Source organism: Salmo salar, chromosome 17, assembly GCF_965601325.2.
Source record: "Salmo salar chromosome 17, fSalSal1, whole genome shotgun sequence".
NCBI lineage: Eukaryota > Metazoa > Chordata > Actinopteri > Salmoniformes > Salmonidae > Salmo > Salmo salar.
The window spans coordinates 54,184,258-54,201,618 of record NC_138307.1 but is presented as its reverse complement, the minus strand read 5'-3'; the positions used below and the strand labels follow the sequence as shown (position 1 = coordinate 54,201,618).

General features: G+C 47.4%; 1 protein-coding gene across 7 annotated transcripts in view; it reads right to left on the bottom strand.

The window, feature by feature from the left end:
* The window catches only part of LOC106576154 (signal peptide, CUB and EGF-like domain-containing protein 1), a 176,270-nt gene that overhangs the window by 144,102 nt on the left and 14,807 nt on the right, over positions 1-17,361 (bottom strand). For all 7 annotated transcript variants that reach the window (XM_014153088.3, XM_045699776.2, XM_014153094.3 and 4 more), the window contains exon 3: positions 13,793-13,918. In XM_014153088.3, coding sequence (XP_014008563.1) covers positions 13,793-13,918 — 126 coding nt within the window. The remainder of the gene's footprint in view (positions 1-13,792; positions 13,919-17,361) is intronic.

The window sequence follows — 17,361 nt, the reverse complement described above, 5'->3', positions numbered from 1 at the left end:
AGTACATACATAGGTCCTGGTGCTAGGGAGGAGGCCATACAGTACTGGACTGACTGCACAGTGAGTGGTGAGGGGTGATCAGGGCCTGTTTGTCAAGGAGATTAAGAGAGCTTGCTGTCTGTGTGTACCACGGCCTGTCTGTCTGTCTGTGGAGACAGAGTTTGTATATATTTTGATGGCACTGAGTTAGTCAGAGAGCTTTACAGCTCTGAGTGGCATGTAGGATGGTCTTCATGCCAGGCTGTAAAGGGCTTTACGATTATCACTACTGGACCACTGTAGAACACACAATGGAGGGTCACTGGACCTGGTGCTCCTAACTTACGGTCTGAGACGGAGTCCACTGACAGCCAGGTCAGCCCAGGCTTAATACACCCAGAACAGACCTGTGATTCTGTGTCACACTGCCTGAAATAGAAAGCCACAACATCTCTACCTCTTCCTGTATGTCCCCCTCCCTGGCACCAGTCCTCTACCTCTTCCTGTATGTCCCCCTCCCTGGCACCAGTCCTCTACCTCTTCCTGTATGTCCCCCTCCCTGGCACCAGTCCTCTACCTCTTCCTGTATGTCCCCCTCCCTGGCACCAGTCCTCTACCTCTTCCTGTATGTCCCCCTCCCTGGCACCAGTCCTCTACCTCTTCCTGGATGTCCCCCTCCCTGGCACCAGTCCTCTACCTCTTCCTGTATGTCCTACTCCCTGGCACCAGTCCTCTACCTCTTCCTGTATGTCCCCCTCCCTGGCACCAGTCCTCTACCTCTTCCTGTATGTCCCCCTCCCTGGCACCAGTCCTCTACCTCTTCCTGTATGTCCCCCTCCCTGGCACCAGTCCTCTACCTCTTCCTGTATGTCCCCCTCCCTGGCACCAGTCCTCTACCTCTTCCTGAGGTAGAGGACTTTATTGTCTCCTATTCATTTTTCTCTCTCTGTGTCTCTCTTGTCCTCTCCCTCTGTCTCTCCTACTCTCTTTCTCTCCCTCTCTCTGTCTGGGACCCCTGTCTGAGTTCCGGACATATCTTCAGGTGGGTTAGACTGCTTTTATTTGAGTGCTGGCTTTACCTGGCAACATTCTCTCTCGTCGGAGCATTTAGGCTGTCGGCTTATTAAGTCCAAGGACAGAGGCCTTCAGGCCTTGTTAACCGTTAGGGGGAGAGGAAAGACTTTACTGTCATGCTAACACAGGGAGGGAGAGAGGAGAGGAGAGGAGAGGAGAGGAGAGGAGAGGAGAGGAGAGGAGAGGAGAGGAGAGGAGAGGAGAGGAGAGGAGAGGATGGGAGAGGAGAGGAGAGGAGAGGAGAGGGAGGAGAGGAGAGGAGAGGAGAGGAGAGGAGAGGAGAGGAGAGGAGAGGAGAGGAGAGGAGAGGAGAGGAGAGGAGAGGAGAGAAGGGCCTTGTGTGGTGTGTTTTATCTATGCACACATCATGTTCCAGTGTAAGGCAGTGAACTCCATCGCCTACTGTATATATTGTTAAGGTGCCTAATAAACCTTTAAATATAGTGTTTTATTCTTAGGTACTGTACTTACAGCTTAGTCTACCCTTCCCTCCCTCCCTACCTCATCTCTCCCTCGATGGTCTCTCCTCCTGTCCCATCACCTCGCCTCCCTCCTCTTCCCTCCCTCCCTACCTCATCTCTCCCTCGATGGTCTCTCCTCCTGTCCCATCACCTCCCCTCTCTCACCTTCCCTCCCTACCCCATCTCTCCCTCGATGGTCTCTCCTCCTGTCCCATCACCTCCCCTCTCTCACCTTCCCTCCCTACCCCATCTCTCCCTCGATGGTCTCTCCTCCTGTCCCATCACCTCGCCTCCCTCCTCTTCCCTCCCTCCCTACCCCATCTCTCCCTCGATGGTCTCTCCTCCTGTCCCATCACCTCCCCTCTCTCATCTTCCCTCCCTCCCTACCCCATCTCTCCCTCGATGGTCTCTCCTCCTGTCCCATCACCTCCCCTCTCTCATCTTCCCTCCCTACCCCATCTCTCCCTCGATGGTCTCTCCTCCTGTCCCATCACCTCGCCTCCCTCCTCTTCCCTCCCTCCCTACCCCATCTCTCCCTCGATGGTCTCTCCTCCTGTCCCATCACCTCCCCTCTCTCATCTTCCCTCCCCTCCCTACCCCATCTCTCCCTCGATGGTCTCTCCTCCTGTCCCATCACCTCCCCTCTCTCATCTTCCCTCCCTCCCTACCCCATCTCTCCCTCGATGGTCTCTCCTCCTGTCCCATCACCTCCCCTCTCTCATCTTCCCTCCCTCCCTACCTCATCTCTCCCTCGATGGTCTCTCCTCCTGTCCCATCACCTCCCCTCTCTCATCTTCCCTCCCCTCCATTCTCCTCTGTCCCCTCCTCTCCCCTCTGTCCCCTCCTCTCCCCTCTGTCCCCTCCTCTCCCCTCTTCCCTCCCCTCCTCTCCCCTCTGTCCCCTCCTCTCCCCTCTTTCCTCCCCTCTGCCCTCTATTGCTGTATTCACCTGCCAAAGTATCTCAAAAGGCTTTACAGTCTAAGGAGAGCAGAGGGCCCTTTAAAAGATGGAACAAAACCAGCGATGCCAGTATTTCAACAGCTCAATGGTTTCAGCCAGACCTCTTCAAGTCCCACGTCCCCTGGTCCCAGCTGATTAGGAGAGAGGGACCAGTGGGACTGACAGGAAAATGACAAATAAAGAGGAAAACTGTTAAATCGAAAGTGATAGATTCATACGTGAGGGAGGATCTAACTGTCTGGTTTAGAATAATACACCGCGTTTAGCTGAGCAGCTCTCTCAAGCCTGACTGTAAGAGAGATGTCACAGCGAGGCTGCAGGGTGAAACAGCATCTGTTCAGAGCTCTACCAAGCAGATGTCCTCTGCAGCATCCACCTCCCACAAGCCAACACAATCCACCATCTCTACACAATATACCCCATGGCACACCTCACTACTCTCCTTCTCCCAGTCCCATCCACTTCTCACTAAGCCCTACAGGCAAACCTCACCACTGTCCTGAGCAAAAATGCACGACCTTCTAGAGCCAAGGCCTGCACTACAATCTGGAGCTGATCTCTTTGAAGATCCCGATGGAAGTTGAAAGTGCTTTCTCATCTCCCTTTGTCCCTATAGACAGTGGTGTAAAGTACTTAAGTAAAAATACTTTCAAGTATTACTTAAGTCGTTTTTTGGGGTATCTGTAGTTTACTTTACTATTTATATTTTTGACATTTACTTTTATCTTACTACATTATTAAAGTAAACAATGTACTTTTTACTCCAAACATTTTCCCTGTCACCCAAAAGTATTTGTTACATTTCGAATGCTTAGCAGGACAGGAAAATGGTCCAATTTACACATTAATGAAGAGAACATCCCAGGTCATCCCTACTGCCTCTGATCTGGCGGACTCACTTAAAACAAATGCTTTGTTTGTAAATTATGTTTGAGTGTTGGCTATCTGTACATGTAAAAAAAAAAAAATATTGTGTCATCTGATTTGTGAAGGAATGTGTAATGATGTATACTTGTACTTTTACTTTTGATACTTGCGTATATTTAAAACCAAATACTTTTAGACTTTTTCTCAAGTAGTATTTTACTGAGTGACTTTCACTTTTACTTGAGTAATTTTCTATTAAGGTATCTTTACTTTTACTCAAGTATGGCAATTTGGTACTTTTTCCACCACTGCCTATAGACAAAACGAAACAGATGACATTAATATGACAGAGGCTTTTACTTTAGAGAAATACAAAGAGATACAGAGAAGAGAGGGGGAGAGAGAGATCAGATACAGAGAAGAGAGGGGGAGAGAGAGATCAGATACAGAGAAGAGAGGGGGAGAGAGAGATCAGATACAGAGAAGAGAGGGGGAGAGAGAGATCAGATACAGAGAAGAGAGGGGGAGAGAGATCAGATACAGAGAAGAGAGGGGGAGAGAGAGATCAGATACAGAGAAGAGAGGGGGAGAGAGAGAACAGATACAGAGGGAGAGAGAGAGAGATCAGATACAGAGGGAGAGAGGGGGAGAGAGAGATCAGATACAGAGAAGAGAGGGGGAGAGAGAGATCAGATACAGAGAAGAGAGGGGGAGAGAGAGATCAGATACAGAGGGAGAGAGGGGGAGAGAGAGATCAGATACAGAGAAGAGAGGGGGAGAGTGAGATCAGATACAGAGGGAGAGAGGGGGAGAGAGAGATCAGATACAGAGAAGAGAGGGGGAGAGAGAGATCAGATACAGAGAGAGAGATCAGATACAGAGAAGAGAGGGGGAGAGAGAGATCAGATACAGAGAAGAGAGGGGGAGAGAGAGATCAGATACAGAGAAGAGAGGGGGAGAGAGAGATCAGATACAGAGGGAGAGAGGGGGAGAGAGAGATCAGATACAGAGAAGAGAGGGGGAGAGAGAGATCAGATACAGAGAAGAGAGGGGGAGAGAGAGATCAGATACAGAGGGAGAGAGAGAGAGAGATCAGATACAGAGGGAGAGAGGGGGAGAGAGAGATCAGATACAGAGAAGAGAGGGGGAGAGAGAGATCAGATACAGAGGGAGAGAGAGAGAGATCAGATACAGAGGGAGAGAGGGGGAGAGAGAGATCAGATACAGAGAAGAGAGGGGGAGAGAGATCAGATACAGAGAGAGTTATCAGAGACAGAGAGAGAGAGTGTGTGTGGTGTGTGTGTGTGTGTGTGTGTGTGTGTGTGTGTGTGTGTGTGTGTTGGTGTGTGAGAGAGAGAGAGAGAGAGAGAGAGCGAGAGAGAAAAAGAGAAAAAGAGAGAGATAAAGAGAGAGAGAGAGAGAGATAAAGAGAGAGAGAGAGAGAGAGAGATAAAGAGAGAGAGAGAGATAAAGAGAGAGAGAGAGCAGAGAGAGAGAGAGAGAGAGAGAGAGACAGAGAGAGAGAGAGAGAGAGAGAGAGAGAGAGAGAGAGAGAGAGAGAGAGAGAGAGAGAGAGAGAGACAGAGAGAGAGAGAGAGACAGAGCGAGAGAGAGAGAGAGAGAGAGACAGAGAGAGAGAGACAGAGCGAGAGAGAGAGAGAGAGAGAGGGCTGTTGAACTGTCATCTCCACATTTAATTGATCTTTGCCAACATTTAAACATAAACACTGGCAAGGCACTCAGCAAGTTTAAACTGGAGTGCCTTTGTTTTGCTTGTGTAAACTCTTATTTGGACGCGATCAGGATGTGCTTGACACAAAGGGGGAGAAGATTGATGGGGAGAGGAGAGGAGGGTAGGAGAAGGGAGGTGACCAGGGTTGGAAATTAACACTCGCCATCAAATGCAGATAGATTTTGTCATTGGCAGGTAAGAATGTATATTTCACTAGCCACGTTGGTGGGTGGTCACACAGAGCATTTGGGACACTTAAAAAAATGAAATTCAAAACCCACATTTAGAAGTTGGTCGAATTGACAAGAACGGCTAGTGAAATGAGACTTTGTCCTCGTGATTCTTGGCCAGTTACATTGTTTTGTTCACATGCTAGGTTGTTTTTCAATGTTAGTTTTAGTTTGCTGCAATTGTCTGCTGCTAGGAAGACTAATTGTCATCACAGACAAGCCAGTGCCCAAGTTACCATGGTAACGGCTTGTCCCTTAAAGGGCCAGTTGAAATATTTCAGATTGTTTTTTTTATTTAACTAGGCAAGTCAGTTAAGAACAAATTCTTATTTACAATGACGGCCTAGGAACAGTGGGTTAACTGCCTTGTTCAGGGGCAGAACGACAGATTTGTACCTTGTCAGCTCAGAGATTTGATCTAGCAACCTTTTGTTACTGGCCCAACGCTCTAACCACTAGGCTACCTGCCGCTCTAAATTGAGCATGGGTCACTCCCAAAAATGTTCTTTCATAATCTTTTAGTCATTGTTCTCCTAGATTTATTTGTGTGCTTCTACATTTCTACTGAGGAGCACATCATGCACTCCTTGTAAAAAATGTCAGTGTAGAGCCCTGAACTATATTCATAAATAAGCCCGGATCAATCAGCGTTTTGTGGCAGGACAGGCACTTTGTTGATTCTTCATGTTCTGTTGTAGAACTGTTTATCTGTTTTTATTATTATTTATTATCTAAATGATTGATTTAACATACATTGGTTAAAAGACGCAGGTCATAAAAATGCTATGAAATGAAGTAATATACCCCATGACTTCTTACTTGTAATATATTTTTTGTTTTTGAAAAACATTTTTTTGGTGTAATTCTGGAGAATTGTTTTTGGGGCAGGTAAAACATCTCAGTGGTTGCTATATTTTTTTAATCTACCTGCCACAGTGGCTAGTGGACCAAAACATGAATTTCCCATCTTGGAGGTGACGAGAGGAGTAAGAAAGATAAAGGGCGGAGGGGTAGAGAGGAGAGGAGGGAAGATGGGAGAAGAGAAACAGGGAAAACAGGGAAATAAATGTGAAGATGCCACTTCCCTGGGCCTCCATGTTTCACCCAGTCTCTCTCTAAAGAGATATTAGCAATAGCCTGTTGGCTAACCCTCACTCTATTTCTCCTCTTATCCCCCCTCTCTCCACGTCTCCCCCCTTTCCTTCCCCCATTATGTCCGTGTTGTCAGAGTTCCAGCATTCTATGAGTCTGCAGTCAGGGCCGCTCCCGCTGTGAAGCCAAGGCACTCTGAGCTAAGGCCTCGCGTAGGACTGAAAAGGACGCGTCAGAAAGAAAATAAACTTGTCTGAGCCCTACAGACGTCCGTAGCAAGGCACCAAATGATCAACATAACGGGCCCAGCTGTGTCCACGGCCAAAAACAAAATAAATACAAGTCTAAATCAAAAAGGTTGAAGAGGAACTGAACAGGACCGAGCTTTAATCAGAGTGCACTGCAATTTTGCAATTTTAAATCAATTAGTGCCCTAAACTAATATATGGGACCCTAGGAAACAACTTCCTACACACGTTTGGTTAAGACAGACTGTTCTCTCTTCTCTCTCTCTTCCCCCTCTCCCTCTCCCTCTACATGTTCTTCTTCCCTCCTGTTTCCCCCCTCTCCCCCTCTCCCTCTCCCTCTACATGTTCTTCTTCCCTCCTGTTTCCCCCCTCTCCCTCTCTCCCTCTCCCTCTACATGTTCTTCTTCCCTCCTGTTTCCCCCCTCTCCCTCTCTCCCTCTCTCTCTACATGTTCTTCTTCCCTCCTGTTTCCCCCCTCTCCCTCTCCCCCTCTCCCTCTACATGTTCTTCTTCCCTCCTGTTTCCCCCCTCTCCCTCTCTCCTCTACCATGTTCTTCTTCCCTCCTGTTTCCCCCCTCTCCCTCTCCCCCTCTCCCTCTACATGTTCTTCTTCCCTCCTGTTTCCCCCCCCCTCCCTCTCCCTCTCCCCCCTCTCCCCCTCTCCCTCTACATGTTCTTCTTCCCTCCTGTTTCCCCCCCTCCCTCTCCCTCTCCCCCCCCCCTCCCCCTCTCCCTCTACATGTTCTTCTTCCCTCCTGTTTCCCCCCCCCTCCCTCTCCCTCTCCCCCCCTCCCCCTCTCCCTCTACATGTTCTTCTTCCTTCCTGTTTCCCCCCCCTCCCTCTCCCTCTCTCCCCCCTCTCCCTCTCTCTACATGTTCTTCTTCCCTCCTGTTCCCCCCCCCCCTCCCTCTCCCTCTCCCCCCCCTCCCCCTCTCTCTCTACATGTTCTTCTTCCCTCCTGTTCCCCCCCCTCTTGTCCCTTCATTTCAAAGCAGCAGGACTTGAGGTTTCTGGTCATCTATCATTCCGTCAGTCTACTAGATGTAGTTGGTGTGGAGAAAAACAACAAGTGGTATTTTCTGGGGTTAATGGCCTTCAGAGCAGTGGAACAGCAATACGCCCTAACAGTGAAGAATCCCACCAGTGTACCACCAGTGATCTCTGATCCCCAGTCCAACTCCCTGACCCAGACCACTGGACCTGGTTGTACAGCAGCCTCACTGACGAGTAGCCAGGCTGTTGACAAGACATCACACACCTTAGAGTACATGCAGCACGGAGATACAGGGACTGGGAAGTAACAAGGCTGTGTCTATGATTATAGCCCCCAAGATATAACAAATCACATCAAATTGGCTTCAGCCGCCATATAACAGTCACTTTAGGGGCCTTTGCAACCCGTCTGAGTACAAACCTAGTGGGAAACATTGCTGGAGCTCTGTTCTGACATCTTGTTTACAGCAGTGATTAATGAGACAGAACACAGGAGGCAGGCAGTTACAGTAACCAGACAGACAGACCCTATATTCTCACTAGTCAGTCACGGAATACATGAGACTTTAATTTACAGCACCGCCAACCTCCAACCCATAATACCAGCCAATTCAACCCATGCTGCCGTATGTGTGAGGCTGTGACAAGTCCCTAGAGATGCGGTTTGCCTGTGACTGTGTTTACTGTCTGCCGTTGTTCCTAGACTAACCATACATTCACATGTCATTGAGTGAAACGGTACTTAGGACTGGGAGAGACTTTATAAGAAATGCTAATGTTGTTACTGATGAGTCCTACCGTTGAAGTGGACAGATTGTGATTGGTAGATGTCCAGAAACAGTAATTGGGCTTGGCCCAGCAAACTGGGGGTTGACTATGTGTGTCAGTTACGCACAAGCATTATATAGTTGTTCCTATATCATGCCTATGTGTCACACATGATACTATTTGTGTACAGGTAACTGCCAAAATAAAGGAAACACCAACATAAAGTGTCTTAATAGGGCGTTGGGCCACCACAAACCAGCTTCAATTCACCTTGTCATAGATTCTACAAGTGTCTGGAAATCTATTGGAGGGATGCGACACCCTTCTTCCACGAGGTATTCCATAATTTGGTGTTTTGTTGATGGTGGTGAAAAACCCTGTCTCAGGCGCTGCTCCATAATCCAGTGTTCAATTGGGTTGAGATCTGGTGACTGAGACGGCCATGGCGTATGGTTTACATCGTTTTCATGCTCATCAAACCATTCAGTGACCACTCGGGCCTTGGTAGCCAAAATAATGGCCTGCCCAGCATTTTTAAATGACTCTAACTGCTTAATTAACTCAGAAACCACACCTGTGTGGAAGCACCTGCTTTCAACATACCTTGTATCCTCGTTCACTCAAGTGTTTCCATTATTTTGGCAGTCACCTGTATCTCCGAGAGTTAGTGATGAGGGGTAAACACGAAAGGTGGTAATGCCAAATTATCCATCGAGTCAATACGCAGGAACTCAACGCTCATTCCTCAAACAGTTTACACTGTATATCTTCACGCCTCAAATATAGATCACAGACCCCAAATAGTGCCTCCCTGAGCCCCTCTACCTCTCTACCAGTGATCACACCTCAAATAAACATCCTGGACCCCACTACAGCACCTCTACCACACCACTACCCATCAGCCCTCATAGGGTTTTACAGCCAAACTGTAAAACCCTATGATATAACTACACATATAACGACCCTAAACCCTGATACAGATGCCCATATGAAGGTAGCTGGAACCTGCATACCACTCATTCTACGTCAGCGTTCCTAACTCTTCTGAATAGCCTGAGTATCACCCCATACCTCTACCCGACAGAAATACAGTTGTGGGCACAAAGGAATTACAGCAGTACAGGTTTCTGTGGCAAAATATCACTACTAGACGCTAGAGAGCGAGGTTTTTAGTGGCCACAACTGTACCCTCAAAGTCGTGGCACGCAGAGCCCACCCCAACGACCCCATCCACTTGTCTCTCCCTCCAACCTGACTGCGCCAGATCCATCCATCAGATATCTTGGTAGCAATGACGCTCCGATCTGTTCCTCTAATACTCCTGTGACATTTGTTACCAGGCTGCTGTCCGCCTCATACCACGTTATGGCAACGCATGGCGACGCAGGGAGAACGGGAGCGCTGGATTGGCTGGGAAGCTGCGACAGAGCCAGGTCATGACCTCCGACGAGGGTGACGTTTTCACTAAATTCCCTTTTTTAAGGAGACAGCGACCGTAGCGCTCTCTATTCATTGTGTCAAATCAGGCAGGCCTCAGCATTGAAAACAAGTTAACAGATGATCTCAGAGAAAAAGTGAGACAGAAGGCAGAGTGCTGAAGAGCTGCTGATAGAATCTTCCTGAATGAAAGCACTTCACTAAAAGAATGGGGATTGGGTAACCAGTTGTGGAGAAGTGATGCCATTCCCTGAGCCACACCTAATGGCTCTGACTGATGTTGAGTGATTCACCACCTCGATGCTCTGTCAAGGACAACTATAATGACTGCTGACAGGATGACAGACAGAAAGAAACGAGAAGGAAAAAGAGAAACCAATGACAGATGGAGTGGAAAATTGAGAGATGAAAAGGATAAAAGAGGTGAAGAAGAGAGGACGAAGACAGACAGACAGACAAGGAAGAGAAGAACGCCGGGAGAGAGAGAGAGATAGAAAGCAAGGGAGCTCCTGGAAGCAGCGGAGGACTCTGAGCGGTGTGCGCCGGCCCTTGGCGGTCCTGCCTCTGTTCTCATCCCCATCATCATTCTGTGTTGTATTTGAGACATTCCGCAATAAAGATGTCAATTTGAGAGCAAGTCCATTGCCTCTGGGGGAATGGCTTGGACAGCCTCCAATTCCCATCCACCGCCAAGATACCCAAGAGAATACAGAGGGAGAGGAGGAGGAGGAGAGAGAGAGAGAGAGATAGAGAGAGAGCGAAAGAGAGAGATAATTAGGTATGGATTGGCAGTAACACACAGTGGAATCAAGTTTAGAACCAGGATTAGAAATTAATACAAAATTAAAAAGATACTAAAGCACTTGTCATTGTACTTTTCATTATTTAAATGCCTGATCCTGATTAAATTGCATCATAAATGTCTGATAGTGATTAAGTGTCGTCATAACCCGCTGGGCACAGATGTCCATTCAACGTCTATTCCTACGTTGGTTCAACCAGTGTGTGCCCAGCGGGAAATGTCTGATTAGAAGTGTTTGATTTCTCCCTTGACTGCTTTCCGATCACTCCCTTTGAACTCTCCATTCACAGCTAATTAGTGTCTGTTTATTAAAACTACATCTCATCAGCATAGTCTGGTTAATGACCTTTTAACAGACGTGGCCAATTTCCTCCACTCAGTGGAGTGGCAGTGTGACGACCAGAGAACCCTCTATAACCACTTGGACACAAATACCTGGGTTCAAATAGAACATTATTTCATTTTGAAATACTTTAACTGGGCTTGATTGATCTTGCCGGGTGCAATGTTATCAATAGAACAGTCGCCAAGGTGCCAACCTTATCCATCTGGCACTCCAGGCAGACTAGAACAAACGCTGAAAGTATTCCAAAGATTTTGAATAGTATTTGAACCCAGGTCTGCTGACACACAGCCAGCATGTGGCCAATTGATTCTTTCCAAGTGGCCACAAACACATGCAGTAAATCTCTCTCCCTCGTGTTAATTTTCTTTAGTTCACCACAACACACACAATCCGACGAGCCCTCTGCAACCAGCCACCGACAACACAACAGCTGCAGACACTTAAAACACATACACCGGCAGACAGACAGGCACACTGAATTAGAAAAACAACACCAAAACATTAGCTAGCTATCAAACAGGCTTTAAGCAATGTCCCTATCCCACCTTGCTAAACAGAAAAACGGACAGATTTCAAGTATGGTATTTCATCCTTGAACCTAAATAAGAGGGTAGCCTAGGTTATTCATTTTCTCTGACATTTTTCCTTCCTTTGTCCATTTGCAACCAGTAACATAAACATTTGACATGCCAAGTTGAATTCTGGGACGTAACAACAGGCGTAACACTAAAGTGCCATTTTTAAGCGTTAGAAATGATACAATGTTGTCCTGGTTCTAACAGAGGGTGGGTTAGGGTTAGGAGGAATGGGAATGCCCTTCTCTGGTGACCTCTGTCCTCTCGGACAGGCTGAAAACAAGTTTGTTTATGTTTATGGTGTGGGGGGGGGGGGGGGGGGGGGGGTATGAGGGTTGCAGGGGAACTTGAGGCTGGAACAGAAAAGCTCATCATCACTGAAGAGTCAGTGAGGCCAAACCCAGACTAGACCAGAGACGACCATGTACAAATACTAATGCATCCATCCATGTGCTTGTGTATATTCAATACACATTATTCCACATGTATCTCTATCACCAGAGTTATACAGCAAGTAACTGCATGTTTTTCATGATCAGTAAACATCAATTGATTATGTATTTTCAGATACGTGAGCATGACCGTTGCCTATCCATTTGGCATGTAGCTAGCTAGCTAGCAAAGAAAACATGTCATTTAGCTCGCTTCATCAGAGTTTAGGCTTTTGGAAAGAGCTTAACATCGGCAAGGCCTCGTCCTGGTAAATCTGTCAGTTGGACTACTGTCGTCACCACTTAGATGACGAGCAAATATAGCCATCTAGTTTATCCCCTGAAAGTTAGCTTGTTAACAGGCCATATTGACGTGATCTGTTATTAGCTAGTTAGCCAATTTGCTGTGGTCCATCAATCACCGTAGCCTATCACGTCTGTCAGCAGCAGTTTAAACACTGTTAACAACGTTGACAAGGGGATAATGTTAGCTAACTTCGCTAGGTAGGCCTACGTTGATTGGAGAAAAAAGTACATTAGGTCTACTTACCACGATGTTTATGCCAACTGTACAAAGTTTCTACCGGTTGCTGGCAAAGTAAACACGATCAGCTAACAGTACAATGGCTGCTTGACAGGCAGACCCCACAAAGGATGGGAAATGAGCCTAAACCACTCACACCAATCAGGTATAGTTCACTTTTAATGGTGCCCAATATTGAGAGATACATGATGAGATACACATTTATTTGACAATCCCTTGAAAATGGCACGCAGTTGTCAATGGTTTTAGAGGAGCTGGGGGTCTCCTTGCTCCCCGGGCAGGCAAATCGAACGCTCTGTACCTTAGTATTATGTGTTATTGATAATGACCTATTTGTTCCGTTTCCAAGAGGTTTTCCATTCCGTGCCTACTGAACACCACCCAGGACTCATCTCTCAGTCAGACACAATCAGTGGTCATAAAGTTAATCACGTGAGACTCACACTGTAACAACATTCTCCTGGGGAGGTTTCAGGAGTATCTAGCTCAGCCATTCCTGACTACACCTAATGGCATGTTCCTCTCCCCCCTACTCCTCCTCCCTCCCTCCCTCCCTCCCTGGCTTCACAGAATCAGACATAATACCTACAAATGCCAAAACATGTCCCACCAAAAAATGTTTGGGTTGCGGGCAAGGGCATCCAAACTACACATTTAGATTTTGCTTGCGTCAATCAGCGGGGCGGGGAGCGAAAAGATGAAATGTGTCTAAGCACATCCAAGCAGAACCGGCATGTTGCAGGAGAGCAGAAACACATTTGTCTGCCTGCCACTAAGTCAATAAGAGAAGGCCGAGACTAAATGGGCTGGATCTGTCAGTCAGTGCACGTTGCAGATGCCCCAGACAGATATCTGTAGGAGATATCTAGCTGAGGAAGAGAAGAACTCTTCAACCCTGAGCGCCCTCCCAAAACGAAACCCAAAGAATGAAATGAGCATAAAACAGCTAAAATAATGTCCTCCAAATGATGACAGAGACTCTCTGGAGAACGAAGAGAGCTGAGAGCCAGACAGACAAACCGCATAGCAGATAGAGTTCACAGTACACGCACACACGCACACACACACACACAAAGGTATGCATGCACACAGAGACGCACACACACGCATGCAGATAGACACGGAGCAGAATAAGAACACACAGGAAGGGAAAGATCCAAAGATAGCACAGTCTCATACAAACATAAATGACAGACTTGGATAGGTTGTACTTTTGAGTTTCAAAGGGGGTTAGGAGGACTTGCACACTCACCCAGACAGTTGTGTCCGTCGTGGGCCAACATGAATCCGTCGTAGCAGGTGCACCTGTAGTTGCCCGGGATGTTGATACACTCGTGGACACAGCCTCCGTTGTACTCATTCTCACACTCGTCCATGTCTGAAACAAAGAGTCATAGAAGACCAATGAGAAGGGTGGAGAGGAATTACTGTCGCCACTGTACAAAGGGATGGAAAGAGAGGGAGGTGGAAAGGTAGAATGGATGGTAGGGGATTGGGGGATAGAGATGAACAGTATGGAGTGTCATTGAGATGAGGGTCCAAAGGGAGGGGCATATGGAGAGTGTCAGCTGATGTTTATGTGTAGAGGTCAGAGGTCAGGGATGGAGATAAAAGGTAGAACACTGGTACAGCTCATGGTGAGTGTGCATAGTATACATACTAGGGGTAAGACTGCAGTGTTTGGGGGTACAGAGTCCAGAGGGGCATACGGAGAGTGTCTTGCCGTGTTTATTCGTTGACGATGTTCACCCTTCATCCTGAGCCAGCGGAGTCTTTCACAGGAGCCACTCACAAGTGGTTGCCATGCGGACTGAGCCACTAAAACAAACAGTCCCCCCTCCGTGTGAACGCAGCAGGCCAGGGGAGGCAGGCAGGCAGACTGGGGGCCAGACCCCAACCCCAAATCCTCTCCTTCTCTCCGTCTATCCTCCTCCTCCACTCTCGATGGGCCCGAGCAGGTATCTGGTTAGTGTTCAACTCCTGTATTACTCCCTCTGTCTCTGTGTCTCTCTTTCTCTGTCTCTCTGTCTCTGTCTCTCTCTCTCTCTCTCTGTTTCTCTGTGTCTCTGTCTCTCTCTCTGTTTCTCTGTGTCTCTGTCTCTCTCGCCAACCTGGCCAAGACGCCAACTCTCACTCCCTCAGTCTGTCTGTACATCCCTTTCACCCTTTATCATGTTTCTTTTCCCGCTCCTTCTCCCCCTCTATCTAAAGTACCTTTCTTGCACTCTTTCCATCTCATTTCTTTCTCCCTACTTTCGTTCTCTCTCTCCCTCTACATGTTTCCTATTCCCTGTACCCATTCTGTCCCCCCCCACACACACTGTCCTGACTCTGCCAACCGTGAGGTGGGCTATGTTGGGTCTGGTTCTGTCAGCCACAAACAGATTTTAGCACTAGTCTCTCTAGTCTCTCCAGTCTCTCTCTGCCTCCTACATCCTGTGGACTGGACAGAACCCAGTCCTGGGGCCGTGTCCCAAATAGCACCCTTTTCCCTTTTGGGCTCTGGTCAAAAGTAGTGCACTGTATAGGGAATAGGGTGCCATTTGGGACACAGCCCTGGACACTGCACAGCACACCACCGGTACAACGCCAACATACTGAAATAGTCCACTGTCGGTCTGCTCACGCAGACCCCTCACCCACTAGACAGCTCATTGTCATCAGGATAGAACACACATCGCCTTGGTTAAAAGCTATTTTGATGTTCCTGTATATCTACAATAGAAGCTTAGCCTAATCTACTTCTAAGTTGAAAAACGGTCTACAATATAGAGCAGACATCGCCAACACAACTTGTTCGAAATGCTTGAAATAGAGAAGAAATCTGATCAAAAGTGTTTTTCCTGAGGCATTCCAGTCAGTTAAAACCAATCAAGATAAAAGTTAAATAAATAACTGGGACATTCTTTCCTTTAAAGATGCTCTGGCACCTGCCATGTTTACAGTGCAGGCAATTACACAGGCCTAACATGCATTCTGATCCACTGTTTGTTTTCGACTCTCTTTCCCACACAAACAAAGGAACGGTATAGCCTTTCTGCACTTTAAAGACAGGGACTGGGCCCTGGCTGGTTTACACAAACTGGTCCCAGTCATCAGTGGCTCATCCCAGAGGCATATGAAACCAATTATGGAGCTCTGAAATGAGGGGGCTTCTGGGTAATGACTGTTTTGTTGGAGTGTTTGGACGAACGCCTCTCCCTGCACCAGCAGAAGAGATGCCAAGGCACCCCTTTACATGCTCTGCATAGCACCCTGAGACCCTCCAATGGAAAGCAGAGGTGTGGAAATACAGGGGAATCAGAGGAACATCAGTCTTTGCACTAGAGAGAAGACATGGAGGAGGATAGACAGGGGAAATATCATATAGATACAGTGCATTCAGAAAGTATTCTTTTACAGCCTTATTCTGAAATGAATTAAATCGTTTTTTCCCCCTCATCAATCTACACACAATACCCCAAAATTACAAAACAAAAACAGGTTTCTAGATTTTTTTTAATTCAAATTCCAGTCAATGGCTGGGCCACTCAAGAACATTCAGAGACTTGTCCCAAAGCCACTCGCTGTGTGCTTAGAGTTGGTGTCCTGTTGGAAGGTGAACCTTTGCCCCAGTCTGAGCTCCTGAGCGCTCTGGAGCAGGTTTTCATCAAGGATCTCTCTGTACTTTGCTCCGTTCATCCTTCCCTCAATCCTGACTAATCTCCCAGTTCCTGCTGCTGAGAAACCTCCCCACAGCATGATACTGCCACCACCATGATTCACCATAAGGATGGTGCCAGGTTTCCTCCAGAGGTGAAGTTTGGCATTCAGGCCAAAGAGTTCAATCTTGGTTTCATCAGAACAGAGAATCTTGTTTCTCATGGTCTGAGAGTCCTTGGCAAACTCCAAGCAGGCTGTCGTGTGCCTTTTACTAAAGATTGGCTTCTATCAGGCCAATCTACCATAAAGGCCTGATTGGTGGGGTGCTGTAGAGATGGCTGTCCTTCTGGAAGGTTCTCCCATCTCCACAGAGGAACTCTGGAGCTATGTCCGAGTGACCATTGGGTTCTTGGTCACCTCCCTGACCAAGGCCCTTCTCCCCCGATTGCTCAGTTTGGCCAGGCAGCCAGCTCTAGGAAGAGTCTTGGTGGTTCCAAACCTCTACCATTTAAGAATGATGGAGGCCACTGTGTTCTTGGGGGCCTTCCTCAGATCTGTGCCTTGACACAATCCTGTCTCGGAACTCAACGGACAATTCCTCTGACCTCATGGTTTGGTTTTTGCTCTGACATGCACTGTCAACTGTGGGACCTTATATAGACAGGTGTGTGCCTTTCCAAATCATGTCCAATCAATTGAATTTACCACAGGTGGACTCCAATCAAGTTGTAGAAACATCTCAAGGATGATCAATGGAAACAGGATGCACCTGAGCTCAATTTCGAATCTCATAGCAAAGGGTCTGAATACTTATGTAAATAAGGTATTTCTGTTTTCGCTTTGTCATTATGGGGTATTGTGTGTAGATTGATGAGGACATTTTTAGAATAAGGCTGTAAGGTAATAAAATGTGGAAAAGGTCAAAGGGTATGAATACTTCCAAATGCACTATACACCTGAGTGTCTCCAGCGACCACATTTGATAACGACAACCCTGTTTTTGATAGGCAGAGGGAACTGAGCAGAGTTAGTCATGAGGATTGGCTTGCATAATGTCTACTGCTTATTCTTCATCACACAACAGCCCAAAAAAGGAGAGAGGCATACAAAGAGAGCGAGAGAGAAAAAGCAAGAGAGAGAGAGCGAGAGAGAGAGAGCGAGCGAGCGAGCGAGAGAAAA